General features: G+C 45.1%; 1 protein-coding gene across 1 annotated transcript in view; it reads right to left on the bottom strand.

The window, feature by feature from the left end:
* The window catches only part of LOC109966924 (semaphorin-3D), a 73,614-nt gene that overhangs the window by 36,041 nt on the left and 18,405 nt on the right, over positions 1 to 19,168 (bottom strand). Inside the window, exon 2 of the mRNA XM_020612172.1 lies at positions 9,655 to 9,912. Coding sequence (XP_020467828.1) covers positions 9,655 to 9,838 — 184 coding nt within the window. The 5' untranslated portion in view covers positions 9,839 to 9,912. The remainder of the gene's footprint in view (positions 1 to 9,654; positions 9,913 to 19,168) is intronic.

Genomic DNA, 19,168 nt, shown 5'->3' on the forward strand with positions numbered 1-19,168 from the left:
GCCTCCGGCTCCCCACCGATATCTCTTCATCTCCAGCACAGTGCCGCCCTGCTCATTTCCTTCAACCCATTGTTGCCGATTTATATCCACACACTGTAAATATCTGTGGTCTGATTGTTTCTGAGGTTTTCTTCATTTCTACCCACAAGGTTCGTCTGAATGTCTGGGATCTGCGCTCAGCACCGAGCCTGTGGGGAGTCTGGCCAGAAAACTCACACTGCTGTTATTTAAGAAAAGAAACTGAGACCAAAGTGGTGACGCTTGAGAAAAGTTGACACACAAAATGAGTTTGACCTGGACCTGGTTACACTAGTGTACCCAGCAGATTCAACCCAACGTCTCTCAGTCAAATGGACAGTTGGATTCACGTTCACGGCTCCCGGGGCTCACACGTAACGGCTGAAGCCATAAAAGAAACGTAAACTGACCAGAGCAGAACGTTTTCTCAAAATCATGAACGTTTTGCACAGAAAAACAAACCTATTTAATACAGTTAGTCTTAGTAAATCTGAACTAGAACTGATGCCGATCTGCACCACGTGGTGGTTTCTCCAGAGATACACTGTGTGCGTACACACACTCAGACATGCTCACGTTACCTTTGTGGAGTTGAAGCCAGTTTACTGCCAGAGAACAAACCAATGCTTTGGCTCCAAGAGCACAACCTCTCCCTGAAACTAATCTTCAGCAGGCAGCAGCTTGTTATGACCAACAAGCTACAAGAACAAATTCATAAATCATGTTATGCACAGTTGTCATGGCTTTAGGTCCAGCCGCCCATTTGTTTCTCTTTTCCTGTTTTTTTTTGCTCCGAGTGGCGTGATTAGCATGTCCAGCTGCTACAGATCACTTGTTTGTTGTCATCAGTCTCCTCAGTAAACTGCAGCATTTCTCCCAGATGTTTGAACCAAACCAACACGGTGACGCTGGTCTGTTGCTGGGGAGGGGGATTGGCGCTTTTTATGGGGCATGTTTGTTAACTTTAAGTTTAGTTTGATCACTTCTGGTGACTGGAGAAGCTTAAACATATTGATTGAAAACTACCGGGCCCTAAACTAAATCAATCAGCTGAAGGTTCAGCTCGGCTGATTGTGAAATGCTTAATAGTCACTTAGCAGAGAACTAATAACCATCTACCAAACAAGATCTTGTGAAAAATGTGTGCTTAACGTGAGATCATCAGAAAACTGCACTTTGAATCTGACCAGAACTCCTCTCACAGCAACACACATCGCAGCACTCTGATATGAGCGCCGTCATATATCAGTGTTACAGCCGTAGGAGGCTGGGATCCACATCAGTAGTAACAATAAATCAGAGGCAAGAAAATAACTATCATCATCACAGAGATGCAGAAGAAACACAATCCCAGCTTGATTTATCACGACAGGAGCTGCCGCAGCCACAAACTGCTGCACAGCAGCAGCGTCTCAGCACCATCTCAGCACCGGACTTGATGTGAAAGGAGAGAAAGTAATGGAGTTTACTGGACTCAGTGTTCCACGTCTGACAGTGTTATTTAAAACCATATTTCCATAAAACCCAGAAAGGACGTTGCTCTTCCTCCTTCTTTCTGAGATGGCCAACATCCCTCACTGTACATTGTCTGCATCAGGATGAGAAATTCTAACTACTGCTGTAGAGCAGTACAGCTCAAATTAGTGGTAGTGCTACTTTTACTAAAGTACACACTGAGTACTTCTTCCACCACTGAAGGTTTACACTCTGTACTGGAGATTGAAAACTGTGCATCACTGATTATTTTCTGTCACAGCTGCAACACTGTGCAAAGAGGAGGATGGCGGCTGAGGACAGACGGAGCCTGAGAAAGGTCTTTGATGGTGGCGAACGTCTGTTGAACCCAGGTGGAGGATGATTTGTGGGGGCATAGGGATTTTTATGAGTGAAAACACTCGCTGTGTACAGGCCCGTGAGTGTGTGTGTGTTGCTCAAGGAGAAACGAGGACATTTTAGCTTGAAGTCCTCGGGGAGCCCCTGTCTCCTGCCACAGTCCACACTGGAACATGTTTCACCTTGTTCTGAGGCCGTGCACAGGAAGGAGGTTGATGAGCTCTTAAATTCCCTTCAGATGCCTGTTCATTAACTGACATCACTGAAGGATTGTAGCCTGGTTTTTATATTTATCTCCTGGTTACTGGGTCGGTGTTGTGGCTGATTTTGGGTGATGTGGGTAATATATGTCTTTTTACTGACTTACTGAAAGTTAAATAAGAAAATAATATCAGTTTCATCTGTGTGTTTTCAGTAGACACATTCATACAAGCTCAGCTTTAGCTTAGCTTAGCACAAAGACTGGAAAAAGGGGACGCTAGCCTCCAACAAAACAGGTTAACGATACTTTCCCATGGCTTCAAAAGGATCTTTCTCACATGTTGCATCTGTTAACTGGGAAACTAGACAGTAATACATCAACAGTCCCTTTAATTTTAAGTCTGCAGCTCTACATTAAGGACTGGACTCCTCAGACGCTGCATGCAATCACGGTGCTTTCAGACAAAAGCATAACAAATATAGTTGTGTTCATACTCAGGAGAACATTCAGAACAAGACAGTCTTCAGTGTTGTTCAGTGTTGCATGTTATAGAGCCACTTCAGAACAAAGTAGTTCTTACTCATTTCTATTCACATTTCTTAAAATACGGCACAGAACTTGTAAGTACAGAGTGGTTAAAATGCACTTTTGAGGAAGCAGGCTAGCAGTTTCCCACTGCTTCCACTGCTTGTGCTAAGCTAAGCTAATATGTCCTGGAGCTAACTCTGAACACACAGATGATGCTCGACCTTCTCATCTGACCCCTGGCAAGAATATTCCTCAAAATGTTGGAGGGGTCCTGGTTTATCACTGTGTATGGTAAGTAGTACAGTAATAACTGGCTAACAGTAACAATCACTGCACGTTAATGAACACAGTCATACAATCAGGGAGAGCTGAAAGGTTAATGCAAGGCCACGGTGTGAACAGTCCTTCCGCAGCTGGTGCAACCAATAATATTATTACAATCTCAGTTTAATTTCTTGTTCTGTCAATCAACATCAACCCCTAAGATCTGTTTCATAACCGTGGGTGATAAATTCTAATTACCTGTTGGCAGAAATTTCTACATTTCATTGAGTCACGGACCGTTTTTCATCTCCCAGGGCTTTTGCTTCCTTCCAATATCATCAGATATTGAGTCATATTTTCCATGTTTTCAAAGAGCAGAGTTGTGACTGTGCAATATGAGCCTTGATATACACACACACACACACACACACACACTTTAGGCTGGCTTTACACAGGCATTTGTCCTACGATGTTGAGGGCTGTGTTGTTTCATTCACCGGCGAGATAATAAAATATGATCCAAGACCTGGAGGAACAGATTCATGTGTTTAAAGCCGATTAAACTCCAAAACACCGCACCATGCTCATCTATCATGGCAGCGACTGTTTTATCTGTGGACGTGATCATCTCAAATTTAACAGCAGAAACATGGCATTCAAAGTCATCCACCAGGAACGTGCGCCCACATGCACGTGACTGGCCAGTGGCACTGTGTTACAGGAAAAGTTGAAGTATATCCAGTGTTTGCAACAATTGGAGCCCCCACCCCCCACGGTGCTGGTCCTCCAGCCTGAAGGGAGTTACAGAGTGTTTGGTAAAGACCGATGGTGAAACAATGATGTGTCAAGCACCGTCAGGTCGAACAGGGTGTGTGTGAAGCCTTGCTATCAGTACATGTAGCTCCTCTTAACTACAAGCTTCAGTCTGCTCTTATCTGGTAACAAGTTAAAGATCGAGGGCGTCTGTCAGCTCCCACTGTGTGACGTTAACCTGTGTGTGTTTCTGCACATCCCCCTCACTCTCTCATTAAATCTCAGCACTAACACAGCAAACCATATGAGCAATAACATCTTTAAACCCTAATAAAAGATAGCTACCTTAGCTTTATCCTACCTCTAGCCTTAAACAAAGTCACCACTCTGGGTTCAATGATTTATGTCCCCACAGTGTGAGAGTGTGAGCAGGTTTCAGTTCACACACTATGAGTGATACCACAGACACATACACACAGAGCTGAAACCAAAGACACCACACTGGACTCAGCAGCAGCCCGCCTTCTCCGACCTCCTCTCTCTGCTCCTTCACTGCCCTGTTTCATCTCAGGTGGTTGACAGGCTCATTAACCTCAGGAAACTCTTCTGCCCCGTGTGTCATCCCTCCCTTCCTCCTTCCATCCTTCCTTCTTTTCTTTCCTCACCTCTTTTATTGCCACCTTACAACCCAAAAGCCTCTCTCACTCATTTTTCATTAAACTCTCCCTCCTTCCTTCCTTTCTTTGCCCTCCTCTCTCATTCCTCTCATATCTTTTCCTCTCTCCTTTCATCTCTTCTGCTTTCCACCATCTCTGCCCTCCTCTTCTCCTAAATCAACTCACTATAATCATAGAAAAGTCAAAGGTCAAGGCTCACTGCATGACACCACACGGTATGAGCAGCATCTCCCAGGAGGCTGCACTGAGCGCGCACACAGGGGTCACGTTACAGTACAAGTGTCAGGGTAACCTTTGTCCATCTGTCTCTTTTGGACATGCATCACCTCAGAGGACATTCATTTCCTGAAGACTAACCCTCACCTTAACCATCACAACGACGGGCGAGGACCGGACTCCACGTCCTCACAGGGATGCGCTTGCACTGAGGTTTGTCCACAAAGGCAGAGAGAGATATGCGTGAACACACACACACACACACACACACACACAAACAAAGGTCACATTCCACATTTCAGTAATAGTCTGGGTTTTGCAATTTATGTCACTGTGGGAGAATTAAATCAGCTCTGACAGATTCTCTGCAGCAACACATGAAATATTTCTCTGAGGGTATCTGATAATGAGAAGAATGACAAATATGGGGACACACCTCAGAGTGAATGCACCACTGCTGCAGATGTGGTGTGTGTGTGTGCAGCTGTCACAGTGATAACTGGATGTTTGTACGTCCATGAGTTTCCTGTTCATGTTTTTATATCAGTCTGAGAGGCTGAATGTGAGGGAGACGACACACTCTTGGCTCTGCACTGTCCCAGGTATCACTGTGCGTGCTCTTACTTGTGTGTGTGTGTGTGTACAGATTTCCCATCCCACAGTCCCACATGAGGTCAGTGTGTTTTGGTTGGATCTGTTCCACACAAGCGTCACAGCCCCCGTCAAAAACCAGCAGCAGGAAGAGTCTTGTCAGAGAAGTGAACTCTACTCTAAACCAACACAGACATCCAGCCCTGAAACAATAAACCAGTTACCCACACAAACACACACTGACACACTTAGACATGTACATTTGACTTTAGGAAACAGAGAAAAACCCACCGAACACAGCCTGGAGTTCCTCCACATGAGAAAAACCACCGATGTCTGGGCTTGAAATGCAGCTTGCTTGGTTTTACTCACCAGGCCGGTGGAGGATTGACACGCAACATGTGATTTCACAGCACTGGATACAAACCTTATTAACATGCTCATCTACAACACACACACACACACACACACGTTTAGCCTGACCGGGAGTGTGGACCTTCAGAGGACTGTGTGAGGGTTCAGACCTGGTTTTAGGGTTCAAGTTGGAATCAGATTTAGGTCAGGGTTCGTTGTTGGGATGATTATGGTAAGGCCTGTGACACACCAAGCCAACGGTCAGGCCGTCAATGAGCATCTGTCGCCATCAACTTTGTGATGTGTCCTGCACCACTGGCAATAGTCGGACCCTGCAGTGGATTTTTGGACATTTCAGTATGATGAATCGGTGGCGAACCTCGTTGGAGCAAGAGACCGCTCTGATTGGCTGTTCAGCTTAGCAAATCATTGCATGAGAAGAGAGCAGGCTGGGAAAGCCCGTTCATCCTGCTGCTGTAGTGTCCATGTTTCACCCATTTAGTGCAGTTTCTCCTTGTTTTTTACCTCCACGACCTCCTTTCTTCTTCTACAGCCAAAAGACCAAAGGCAGAGAACGGCAGCGTGATTTACAGCTTCTTATCAGACGTGTTCTCCATTAGAAGCAGCTGCTTTGTTTACATTTGCATTTCTGCTGTCTAGCTCTTCTTCTTTCCCTTTCTGAATGGCGACTACAGATACTGCCACCTACTGGTAGGGAGAGTTACTTCTCCCACACAGTTGCAGGTCGTACGTGCTAGTCGACCATTGGCTGTCATCTGTGATCTGTATTCAAGTGTCACTCTTTCAACCTGATTGGCCCAGACAAAGGCGACATGAGGCAGGCCAGCACTCGGCCTTTGTCGCTGCCGGTTGTTTCACGTTGGCTCGGTGCGTCTCTGCCCTAAGGGGCTGCGGGAGGCTTTAAGGAGAAAGATCAGTGTGTGTTCACTGAAGCTCCTCTCTGAGTATCTGCATTATAAATGTTAATAGTCTCTCTGCGGTTTATCCTGCATTTACAAACACAGCAAGAAAACTGCATTAACTAAGATTTAGCAAAAATTCAGACAAATCAAGTAAAAAATAGAAGTGTTGTCTCTGCTGTACTAATTCTCGCTTTGCCCTTAACGTTCAGAAATTGGAGGGAGAAGTTAGTTAATGCAGTTTTTATGATCTACATTCTGGAGAGATGCATTTTGTCCCTAAAAGGAAGACAATGTGAGTATATAAACTAATCTATGTCTCCACAACACGACACACACTGGTCTAGAGCTGTGAGGACGACACAGTGCATTCCTGAGCCCCTTACCCAAACGAGCCAACACTTTAATATTTATTTGATTTAGTGTTTGGGGACAACACAGACAACAGCGTGACCAACACAGTAATGTTGTGGGTGGGGAAACAAAAAGATTGCGCTGAAAAACCTCTGCAGCTCTGTAGAGCTGAGGGGATCTGCAGATGTGACTGATGCATCTGCAAGATGACGTCCTCCGTCTAAACTCACATCGACTGATTTGGAGATTTGCTTCACATAATGTTCATGTCTCCTCTAATCAAAATGACATTTTAGGACAGAGCCAACATTTTCCACAGTCTATCAGTAACACTCACGCAGTGCGTCTAATGTTTCTGACTGCTCTAATCACATAATGTCGTCAGCACCAGAACACCCCCCCGCTTTCAAACACTGTGTTACAAAGAACAACACAGTGACTGCTTCACTAACTCCACTCATCCATCCAGTCAGCGTGCGGCTCGTTCCACAAACAGCTCACTAAACACCACACAATGAAACCAGCCTCCCTGAACTAATCGCTGCTGGATGGGAAACAGTTGCTGGATTTATTGGTGCTGCTGGTGGCCGAGGGAGAGGACGATGTGTTAATGTGTCTGGGAGCGGGGGGTTAACTGCACCGTGTGTGTGAAGCGCTCTGAACTGATTTTAAGGTGAAACAGACCTGTTTGGATGGCAGCTGAGACAATAACATTTTTATGGAGCTGAACATTTTCTCTGTCACATTTGAAACAAAACACAGATTATCAGGTTATCTTGTAGCGTTCACATCCACATTGAGTGAACAAGGTTCATCCACAGTCTCCCGTTTCTAGGACAACGCAGCAGGACAAACTGTGGCGTGTCAGTCACCTGACCTCCCGTTCCACTGGCTGAAGACCAGACCCTGATAATGACGGGAGGTGAAGATGGTGGCCGAACCTCACCAGGACACATATTATGGGGTAAATCCCACTTCCTTGAACTGATCACTCCTCGCTGGACCCGGTTGTTCCAGCCCACCATCTTGAATGTCCCAGAGCTCTTATTCCTGCTCTGAGCAGCGAGGAGGCTGCTGAAGGAGCCATGAGCAAGGATACACAAGAGCATCCTTCACACAAGTCTTCCTTTCCTGGAAATCAGTTGGTGATTGGACAGTTTAGATGAAGGATTCAAGGAAAAGATGTTTCCTGTCTAAAAACACACTTCCTGGATTTTGCTCTCCTCACATTTTCTCCTGTATCTGTTCCTTAAATCTTAAGTGGGTGGAACTAAGACACAAGGAAAAGACACAACTAAAGGAAAAGTGAATGCATTTAAGGGAATTGGGACTTATCCTCTGTGTCTGCTGTTGACAGTCTCCACCAGAAAAATAACAGTCTACTGAATGTTTACATGTTTCTGAAAAATGACTCGTGTTCATATGCAGACTGACTGTTGTCCCCTAGACACAAAGGCAACACAACAACATAAGTTGTGCAACAAAACCTCTGGTTAGAGGCTGTTTTAAACACTGTGCACTCGTCCACACAACATCACCTCCCGTGTTTGAATTCCCCATTTTACCTTCCTGTTGTGTTTTACTGGAGAAAAGGCCTCTGCTGTTGAATTGAGATGGTAGAACAGAATGAAAAGCCCTCATCCTTCACACTGGAGGACATTTCTATGGTGACAACATCCACCTGATGACTCTGAACCCTGAGTCAAGGAGACACGACTTCCCTGATCTTTATGATACTGGTATAAACCTCTCTCCAGCGCCAGCAACGTCTCCCCTGAGGCAACGACTTTACTGCTGAAAACCTTTAACTGGGCGCAGACTTCCCCAAATCAGACCTGACAGCAGCAACAGGAAATAATCCAACACTTCACTTTCATCATTAACTTGATCCAGTGTGTCTGTTTACAAGTTGGGATGTTAACTGGCAGGAGCTGAGCCACTGAGGAGGGAAAGGAAGTGAAGATATGACAGATGAGCCGTGTCTCTTTAATGGGGCTGCTGTTTGGGAGTTTGTGCTACGACCTCCAGTGAAAGCAGAAACTCACAGAGCAGGAGCAGCTTGAAAAGCTCCACAGTCCAACAACCAGAACTGAGCTTCAAAGCCCGTTCATTTATAAAAAAGCTACGATGAATTACATTCACGATTAATGCTGCTGCTTACATGGGGCGCAAAACATGCAGTAAAGTGTTTGAAGTTAACACTTCACAGGCAATAAAAAATACATCAACTGTAGCAGAAAAATGCAACTGTCTGTCTGAATGTGGAGACGTGGAGTTTGGACCCGTTTCCAAACCAGCACTAAGCCACGAGACGTCAAACTGAGCGGTCAACACTTGGTTTCTACTGACTGTACTCGGACTGTTGTCTGTGCTCAGTGAAACGCTACTTCACCAAAAACTGTGCCCCTCAAATTATTCTACTGTTTTATCATGAGGATGGTGCACTACAGTGGTTCCTAGGTTGGAATCCTGAGGGCTGCATTTATGTCCCTGAAACCCAAAAACAAACAGCAAGGCCAGAATCACAGAGAGATGGATTTTTGTCAGGGACAACACATCGTAGGACTAAAAGCTTGGACTCTTCTTCACTGGGCTGCTGCTGTTCCATTGGGCTAAACCTGACTGCTGTTCACTCGATGGACGACAGAAAAGGTAGGATATTACCATTTTGCTCTGCATGCACCCTTATTGAAACATGAAACAACCTTTTCTGTGATATTAGTATCTTAAAACAGTTTGCACTGTTAAAATCTTTGCTTTTAAACTGGGTATAGTTTGTCAGCACTGACTGATGCTGCTCAGTATGATGGGGTTCACTAGATGAACAATCCACACAATGAAAACAATAAGTTAGCTCCAGGCAACCAGGACTCCTTTCTGACCGTCAGGTGGCAGCAGGACCAACAAGTGGAGCCAATTGTCTAATGCGCAGTGTGTTTCCTACCTGAGCGGGAGAGCTGCAGCCGCGGCCCGGTTTGGCTCCAGGCTTTGGCATGGGGAGCGGAGCTGGAGTCTGCAGGCTGCAGCAGCGGGAGGAGACACAGCAGCAGCAGCATGTGAAGAGACCCGACTCCTCTGGTCGTGGCTTCTTCAGCTGCCTGCGGGGCTGCAGCAACAATCACTGTCATCTCTGAATGACCTTCACGGGTGTGAGTGAGGTGGGAGAAGGTCGGGCCAGCTGGTCACATCACCCTCTGGGCTTCTGCTGAAAAAGTCAGAAAGAGCAGAGATGAAGATGGAAATGTTGCTGTTTCATTTTGTTAATTCTTCTATTTGACCGGTTTAATGCTTTTTCTGTTACGAGTGATGACAACATGTCTCAACATCCAACAAACTCAGCTGTAAGCTCAATGCTAACATTAGCATTTTAGCATTGCACTGAGGTCGACGTCCATTTTCATCCTAAGCTGTGTTATCATGTTGGATAAGTAGAAACTCTAGAAGAAGTCACCAAACAAAGTGTAATTCCTCCTCTAGGCCGTGAATGCTGTTACAATGTCACAACAAACCAGCTCTCACTGATACACAGCTCGCAGTTAGACAGACACGCTGCAGATTCCAGTAAATGAAGTCAGTGATAGAGGTTAGAGATAAACTATTATTGGAATTTAAGATGTTTACATCATATTGGAGGAGACCAGACTCGAACCCTGGAGGTTCTTAATCTGAGAAAACACTGGCTGAGGTTCTGCTGGCTTCTCACACCATCACAATGTGCAGAGGTCACATTTATAACACATTCCTAAACCAGAGCTCAGGTCAGACCATAGCTCACGTCTTTGCCTGGTGATTTAAAAAACACACTGCAACATGAGAATTTAATGTTTTTAAAATTAGTGTGACAAGCGAAGACACAGCCTGAAGTATTTGTATTATATCTATTGAATAAAAAAGGGACCTATTTATTTACCAAATTGAGTTTGGTCAAACAAATTAAATCTTGTCTTTTCAAAACCACGATTGTGAATCTGATACTCACCGTTAATTAAATTCCACCTTGGACCAATATGTTCTGGGAGACATGGTCAGACAGCCCAGTTTAAAGGCTAATCCAATCACTGCACATTAATGCTAAATAAACAAACCAGTTTTGCATTTTGGCTTGTTCCCACATCCCGTCTGCACTTTGGGCGTGTGCGGCCACAGTGGGCTGGCTCTGCTTGGGTGGGAATAAGGGAAACAGGTCGATTCATCATTTTGTGCCATTTACTATTGTGTTGACTGGACAATTAGTTTAGTTTGAGACACACACCCGTTCTTTTTGGGAGCAAGACATCCTGACTGAAGGAGAGTGCCTTTGTGATCCTTTTGTGCGTCTCTGTGGCCACGTTGTGATTGACACTGTCTCAGCCTCCTGATTGCTCTGGGCCCCCGGGCCTAACACACAGCCGTGGGGAAAACACACCAATTGTTGGACCTGAAAAGTTTCTGAAATGTAAAGATAATTCCCCCACTTGAACTACATCCTGACCATAAAATGATGTCAGGTGGGACATGTCCACATACAGGCTCATTTGCCAGGATCGCTATCATAACTTCTCATAATCTCCCAGGGCGACTGGCTGGCTAGCATCTTGTCAGCAGGTTTTAAAGGGCTCAGAAGGTTGGAGAGCTGCCTGCTGAGAGAGCACAGACAGTCGGGGCGGTTTCACTTGGCTGCTGCTCCTTTTTTTAAGATTTATTTTAACTCTGCAGCGCGACACCGAGACTGATGTTACCACAGTGTGGAAGGCATCTCGCCAACACCAGAGTTCCATACCTATATTTTTACTGTTTTGGGTTTGATCCTCTAAACAGCGAGTCAGTGTCCGGTGCCGCTCTTCAATTCAAAAGGCTCTGTTTTCATTCTGGAAAGACGACGACTTAGATCCATATTTCAGAGTCTTGAAGCTAGTATTAGCTTCAAAGCAAGTGTGGATGACTCATAACATAATGACAGCCTTTAACATCCTGTTATCCACCAAATGGCAGCCTCAGGATATAATCCTTTCAAATTAAAAACCATTCCCTTGTGATGTACTGATGACAGGTTGTCCTCTGTAATGCTGTGTCTGGCCTTCTAAAACCATGGAAACACTGCTGGGACACAGCGTGTCCTCGAGAGCTGATGATGAGAAACTGTTTAAGCTGTGTTCAGTGTGTTTTTGTATATTAATAAGACAATGACAACAACATAATTAAAGGATTTGTTTCCTAAGACTGAAAAAGAGGAGAGGGAATAAATGTCTAAGTAACTTTGGATCATAACTGTTGTGAAATATAACTGTGTCAACAGCACGTTTCACGTCATCACTGCTGAACACTCGACTCGAGGAAATGACCTTGTCAACATGGAGACAGAGGAGGAACAAACTGTCGCTTCCTCTCATCAGAGACAGAACATCAGAGAGAAACTGTGGAAGAGACAAAGGAAAGATCAGCAGAGATAAAAACATGTCTGTCTAACTCATTGAACTTGCAACTGCGTGTGTTTGAGCTCTGTCTGGGGAAACTTGGGTGTTGACAAGAGTTTTTAAATAAAATGTCAAGGAAACCCAGCGTCTGCAGGCTCACGATGCAGCAGGGGACCTGGAATACATCTGCAGGGAAATTCGCCATGTTCTGTTTGTGTGACCTGCAGGATGAGTGATGCTTTGTGAATGGTTTGTCATTTTGGACTGTGTGACCATTTGAACCACCACCAGGGAGCTGCATCGTGTGGCTGGAGAAGGAGACTGACGACTTCTCCACTGACGACAGAACAACCTTGTATTTTTTCCAGTAATAGTGGAGCACAGGGACGTTTGGCTCCAAACATCAGGAGCAGCATCACAAACTTATGCTGACTTGGTGTCTTTTCTAAAGTAAGAAGTTGAGATGGATGTTTAATAACCAGTAGCCGGTGCAAACTGAAGACCATCACTGATGTTTCAGCTTGGACATGTTTGTTACTGTCTGTGTTGCTAAACCGCTGACACACGTTCACAGCTGCAGCCTCACTCAGTAATGTTGCTCAATGTTTGTCTCGGTGCCCTGAAGCTCAGCCTTCACACAAGCACAGGAACACACCATAACTGTGACCGATCTAAGGGTAAATACCCACAGAACCACCTGAGCCTCAGGCTGGCGACACGCTGAGCTCTCTGGATGGTTGCACGCAGAGGTGCACGAGGCTTGTTGAGGAAAACAGTTCCCATGATTCTCAGCTTGCCTCTTCCTCTTGCACCATGGTGCTGGCGCTTCACAATGAGTAAACAAAACAAGCTGTGTCACATCCAGGTTTTCAACCACGTCTGGACTCGCTGCACATTTAAAGGCAGCCAAGAATCACAGCTTTCAGTTTTATGGTTCCTTTGTTGTGACGAGATGAAGAAAGCTGGATGCAGAGGAAGAGGAGAGGATGGGAACGTTGGAACTTGAATAGAGAGAGGAGGACAGGGACACTAGCTGTTCTGTGACACAGCGACCCTGTGACCTATGCCCTTGAACCCAGCGCTCCTGAAATAGGCTGTTTGTGCTCTGAAAAGTCAGCTCTTTGTGTGGAGCTTCCTATGTGAGTGGAGGAACAAGTTTGTTTAAAAATTCTAAAATGAACTTTCTAAATAAGGAAAACCTGTCCTCAGCATTTCATGTGTTAAAAATAAAGCAAAATAAAGTTTGTGGAAAACAATTCCACTGCTTTGGTTTCTGCTTCATGCGTCTGCTCACCGTCTCTGAATACTCAGCTTTTCTGGGCCAAAGCGATGAGAAGATTTAATGTCATTAATGAATGAAGCTGTTTTTAGCCAGTACTCCAAACAGGTCAAGTCTGTCTGCATCATATGTGAAGGAACATAAAAGTGTTCAGTGCAACAGGAGCAGATGCATGATGGGAGACAGCGCCTGCTCCTTTACAACCTCACTGTGTCAGACCTCTGGATACCTGAACTGCTCAGTGCGATATAAACCCCAATGTGTCCTGCTCCTGGTCCTGGGTGAAGTGGTTTTATTGTGTTTACAGGAGGTGAAAATGTGCCTGGCCACTCGAGAGGAAGCTGAAAAATCGGATTTTAACTCCCTGGCTGAATTATCAGCGCAAAGCTGAAACAGAAGCCTGACTCCATTTCTCCAAGCTATTCTTCTTCTACCTTTTTGTGTTGAATCCCTTTTATTTATAAGTGAATATCAGGGTTTTCTCACCTTCCGCCTGCTCGCTGTTTATTCTCCTGCTCCACTCCGCCAGACTTTGGCCTTTTATCTCTGTCTGCTCCTCCCTTCTCCCCCAGTTTCTCCTCTCCCATCTTTTATTTCTCGGTCCTCCTCTCTTCCTCTGTGACTCTGTGCGCCCACCAGCCAGAGGAGGTGACAGCTTTACAGCTCCTTTCTGCCAAACTTCAAACAAACACAACTAATCCTCCACATGATTTAGTGCCTCCCCACTGATCGCTGCCGTATTAGTTGATCATTAAATCACGCTAATACGACCCTGGTTTCTTGCGTCTTAATCCACTCTCTCTCCTTTTATGTACTGCTGACTGTTCTGTGTCCAGGTCACTAATCTAAATGTCGTCATCCTTTCCCCTCCACCTGACAACACCCTGTGACAGTCTCCAGCTGCACACACATGCAAAAGCCGCTGCAAATGTTAAACCTGTGCAAATACAGCTTTTTCCTATCATCATGCACCAGTGTGTTAATATTCCTGTTTACTAAATCTGTCTACAGTTTGAATTACATTTCTCACGGGAACCAGACAAACACTTATCAGGGGTGTGTGTCAGTCTGTGTGAACATGAAGCTGTGTGGATCAGAAACGGCTTCTAACCGCTGGCTTCAGATCTGACCTGCTCAGCTCTGACTCGGGCTAGTTTCTTTTGCTAAACAGCTTCTAGGGATGTGAAGAGATTTAGAAAGTCTGTTTGCAGACTCTACTTCCATGTACTACCGATGCTCTTCTGTCATTTAGATTTCTTTACACAGGGCAGGATGGTTGATCACATGTGTGTTACAACAACACCCTGTTTCCAGTTAAAAGAAATCAGAGTATGAAACCTGCGGTCAGACAGGGAAGGCCAACCAGCGGTATCATAAAGAACACAATGGTGAATGATATAATTGTTTCCATGAATAAACCTGAGGGCAGAGAGATAAACGGAGTTGATATATGACGTCCAGATAAACCGCAACTGCTTCAACAATCCTCTTTATGCGGCTCAGAGGGACGCTGTGTTTGTTTAATCTGCTGCCAGCAGTCTGGGACGGGGGAGTGTGTTTGCATCAGTGCCCAGAGAGCAAGTGTGCAGCTCAGGCAGTGATTCAGCCCTGAGGCCCCTGACCTAGCCGGCCCCCTGGTACCTGACTGTACAACTGGAAAACACCTGTGGCACCTGTTTATCCCGCTAAGTGAGCAGAGTGTAGCAACATTCTTGGTTTACTGACTGCATGTTCAAGGTCACGTGCTGTAACTGATGTGCAACTCATGACAGGCAAACAGATGAGCACATGAATGTATGTAAAGGAAAGGATCAGGCCGATCAGCTTCTATGCTAATGGTATTTTCAGCCGTCTCCATACAGAGACAATGAACACAGCTAATGTCTGTCAGATGTCAGTCCTGGATTAGCTCATTTGTCTGCACAATAGGTCTGTGTTGTTGTTTAAAAACGATTAAAAACACACCAGTGAAGAACACATCGGGTGGATGCACTGGGGGACATGTTTCTTCATTACGAAGCCCCAGACCCGGCCATGTTGCCCCAGAGGTTCCATAACGACTCAGTCAACTGTGTGAGATCTTGGCGAGCTCTCGGCTTTGTTTACATTCCACTAAGTCCTTAGGCTCAAATCTGGGGTTTGCTAATGAAGAAACATCACGCAATGCAGCGGTGTGTTCATTATCGAACAACAGCAGAGGTCTGAAGCTCAGACAGATAAGATGATCAAGGACTGACAGACGTTAACACTGAGTACAGGCAAATCATTGTTGGTTCTGGTGTAGTGTTGAAGATACTGTGACCAGCCTTATCCTTTAACCACAGGGCTGTCACCATCACAAGCATCAAGAGACAAATACAAATCAGACAGTCGACACTTCGCCCCCAAAATCTGGGCAGTTTTACTACTTCTGTGAGATTTCACTCATACCCCCTCATTAGTTCCAGGCTTTTAAAGAAAATGATTTCACTTCATTTAATGTCAGCTTTGTCCTTTGTGAATCAAGAAACAGAAAGAGTTGTCTTTTATTCTATAATGATCATGTAGCACAATGATTTTAGGTACAAAACATGTTTCTCTAAATCCTGCAGGTTCCTCGTTGAGCAGAGGGTCTGCCAAAGAAAACTGCTTTACTGTCTTCACAGGGTGAGTACAGGCGTTTTCGGCCTGTGGGCAACATGTGCTCAGGTGGATGGACATGAGAAAAGCAAGAGCATTAACTGACAATAAATCTCAGTCAGTCTTTGTTTGACGTTGCAGGGGGGAAACGTGCTTTCACACAGCTGTGTGAGGAGGCTTTCTTGTTGCCAGACGACACTGACATGTTGTGCGGAGGTACAAACATCACAAGGCAAACACAGATGTTGAACTAAAGGAAGAAAAAGTAGAAATCAGACTGGTCTGTTTAAGGTTCATCACTCCTTCCTCCTTTAGGTTTTCACAATGTCCAAAAATGTTGAAACTGTCCTTTTAATCCACCTGTAAAACTGGGACATCTCACAACTGATGGTTGTAGTTTTCAGTTTAGGTCGTGTTTTATCTGCAAGGTGTATTTTATTCTGTTAAGTGTCTTTAAAATGAGCTTTCTTCATTTTCCTGTGTGGATCTACAGGAAAAATGGATTCACTTCTGTCTTAAACAGTCAGACGACTCTGGTCCAAATCTGGACTGGAACGTTTTTAATCCAGACTGTTGAAGAAAAGAGAGGCCGTGCTGAAAACAAGCACCTAAGGAAGATTAGACTGAAAAACACTCATTCCAACTGTGAGAAGAACCAGACCAGTGTGCATCAATGCCAGTCCAACAGCTGGTCACTGTGAAAAGTGGTAAAATGCCACTACAGCACCAAACGTGGCCGTTTTGAACCACAGACTGAACCAGCTGAACCCGGCTGGACGACAAACTGGGCAGTGGACCAGAACTTCTACAGTGAGTCAGACAACATTCACTTGCATCAGTATGTCACAGGTTTAAGGACCTGGTCACACAGGAAAACACTCTGCACCCACAGTTCTGGGCTTTACAGAACTGAAATATGACTAGTTTCATCCAACTGGACCTGTGAAGTGGAAACGTGGACCTTTGGCTGGTGTAAGTAAAGTCTAAAGTGTCCTTCAGACTGATCCGACACCCCGTCAGCAGGACGACATCACCGGACTGTTAGATGTGGGTGATGTTACACATTGTGGTTTGGGACGCAGCATAAATCCCTAAAAAGTCTTTGATAGGCTCAGAATAACACTGTGGGGAAACAAACAGCGATCTCCTGTGTCTCTTTGTTTTGTGAAACAACTTATGTCTTCATTTGTGTAGTTGCTCTTTTTCTTCTGTTTTGTGAAGATCTTTATCGTCAGTAGCACATCAGTCACGGTTTTAAAGTTTCCTTTGCGATCTGGTTGTGCGATTTACAGATTCCACCAGAGAGCTGGCAAACAGTATCAGTTTAAAATGTACCTGGACGGAGCTCGTTCCCACAGGGACCAGTCAAGTCCATCTCACACAGACACATTTGGCTGTAATGCAGGAAAAGTGTGACAACACAGCAGTTCTGGTGTCAGTATTATCCTGCTTAGTGAATGACTCACAATTAGGTTTTTTCCTATGAGGGGAAAATTGTTGCACATTCTTGATTCTGAGCCAAACTCATAAAAGGTCATGTGGATGGAATTTACTGCAACAGTAGTAGAACTGTGGTCTGCTCAGGCAGTGAGATCAAGTAGGTACAGTATATTCTTTATAAAAGTACCTAAAGGCAAAGAATTCTGTTTTGGCATGAAACTCAAAGCACATTTAACTGAAACTCCAAAATATGTCTTTATTTCCATGAAGTCTGGCCTGAGAGGGAGTCAAAGTCAATATGATATGTGTGGATGGTAACGTTCCAGAGCCAGAGGTTGGAAAATATTTATCACTTTCAATAATAAAACTTTACTTTACAACTTATTTGCACGTGGCAGGATGGGATCAGCTAACGTGCTCACTGAAGTTACAGGCCCTGACTTGGTGTGTTGGTTTATCTGTACCCCTGACTGACACCGAGCACGTTATTCCCACTGCTCCTCAGGATTACAGACGCTGATCCTGTGGCTTATTTCACGGCTCAGACTCCGGAGTCCTACTGGAAGACGTCACACTCTCCACAGGAAAACAAAACTAATTTCTTAAATCCAGGACAAAACTGCGATTAACGGTGAATTCCATCAGAAACAATCTGAACAAAGATGAACCTTGCTCTTACAAAATGTTGGACATGAACCACTGGATGGTCTTTGTTTCATAAGAGGACACAGATAAATAAACCCCTCAGCCGCCCAACAATAATAAATGTTAAAGGCCGTGTAATGAGCAGAAAGATTTAAATCAATTATAAGAGGAAAAGTCTGTCGGGCTGGGGAGAGGGAGGAACCGGACAGTCAGTGGAAGCTGTAGGAACATAAATATCACTAACTGTTCACAAAGGGTTTGAATTAAAGGCAAAGCACAGTAGCAGACGTTCATTCATCTCAGAATGTGACAAGTGTTCTTTACTGTTTCAGGAAGATGGTGGAGCAGCAGCTTGTCCACATACGATGCGTCCTGACCCGAACATTCAACAGGCCACAGTCCACTGAGCTGCACAAGCAGTTCAGCTCCATTATTCCCTTTTGAATAAAGTCACATGACATGGATGGAAAAGTATGAAGAGATGAAAGAACACACTGGTCATAGTGTGTGATGAAAGACTGTGCGAGAGCCGCACCCGAGACAAGTGTCTGTCAGAAGGACGACCAGAGCCAAGTCAAGACAAACCAACAGCATTGTGGGAACTGAGCTGCAATGGGCTGAAAGGAATTCTGGGAAGGGGAAGCGATCTTGACCTCTCTCTCTGGTCGCTGCTCTATCTGTCCGAGGCCTTGAGGAAATATTCTGTCTTTGGGTGTTTCTGGGAAGAGGAAAAGAGCTGATGTCATCCACTTCCAGATGGCAGCGTGCAGCAAAAAGACACAGGCCCCTTGATTCTTCCACAACCCCCACATCCTTTAAAGGGGAGCTACACCCTTGGATTCTGCTCACGGGGTCAGGGGGCACTGGGCAGACCGACTGACCGCCACTCGGTGCAGCAGGGACAGAGCCTGAGCCGACAGCAGCTTCTCCTGCTGTCGGACTTCCCTTTTCTCTGATGGAGTCTGGTGGACGGTCTCTAGGAGCACATGGTCGACACTGCAAAGAGGAATGTCATCATAACGAAGCTGACTTCAGTGACAGTGTAGACATAACACAAGGAACGTCTTCCTGGGCCATATGGA

The sequence above is a fragment of the Monopterus albus genome, unplaced genomic scaffold (assembly GCF_001952655.1).
Source record: "Monopterus albus unplaced genomic scaffold, M_albus_1.0 scaffold121.1, whole genome shotgun sequence".
NCBI classification, from domain to species: domain Eukaryota; kingdom Metazoa; phylum Chordata; class Actinopteri; order Synbranchiformes; family Synbranchidae; genus Monopterus; species Monopterus albus.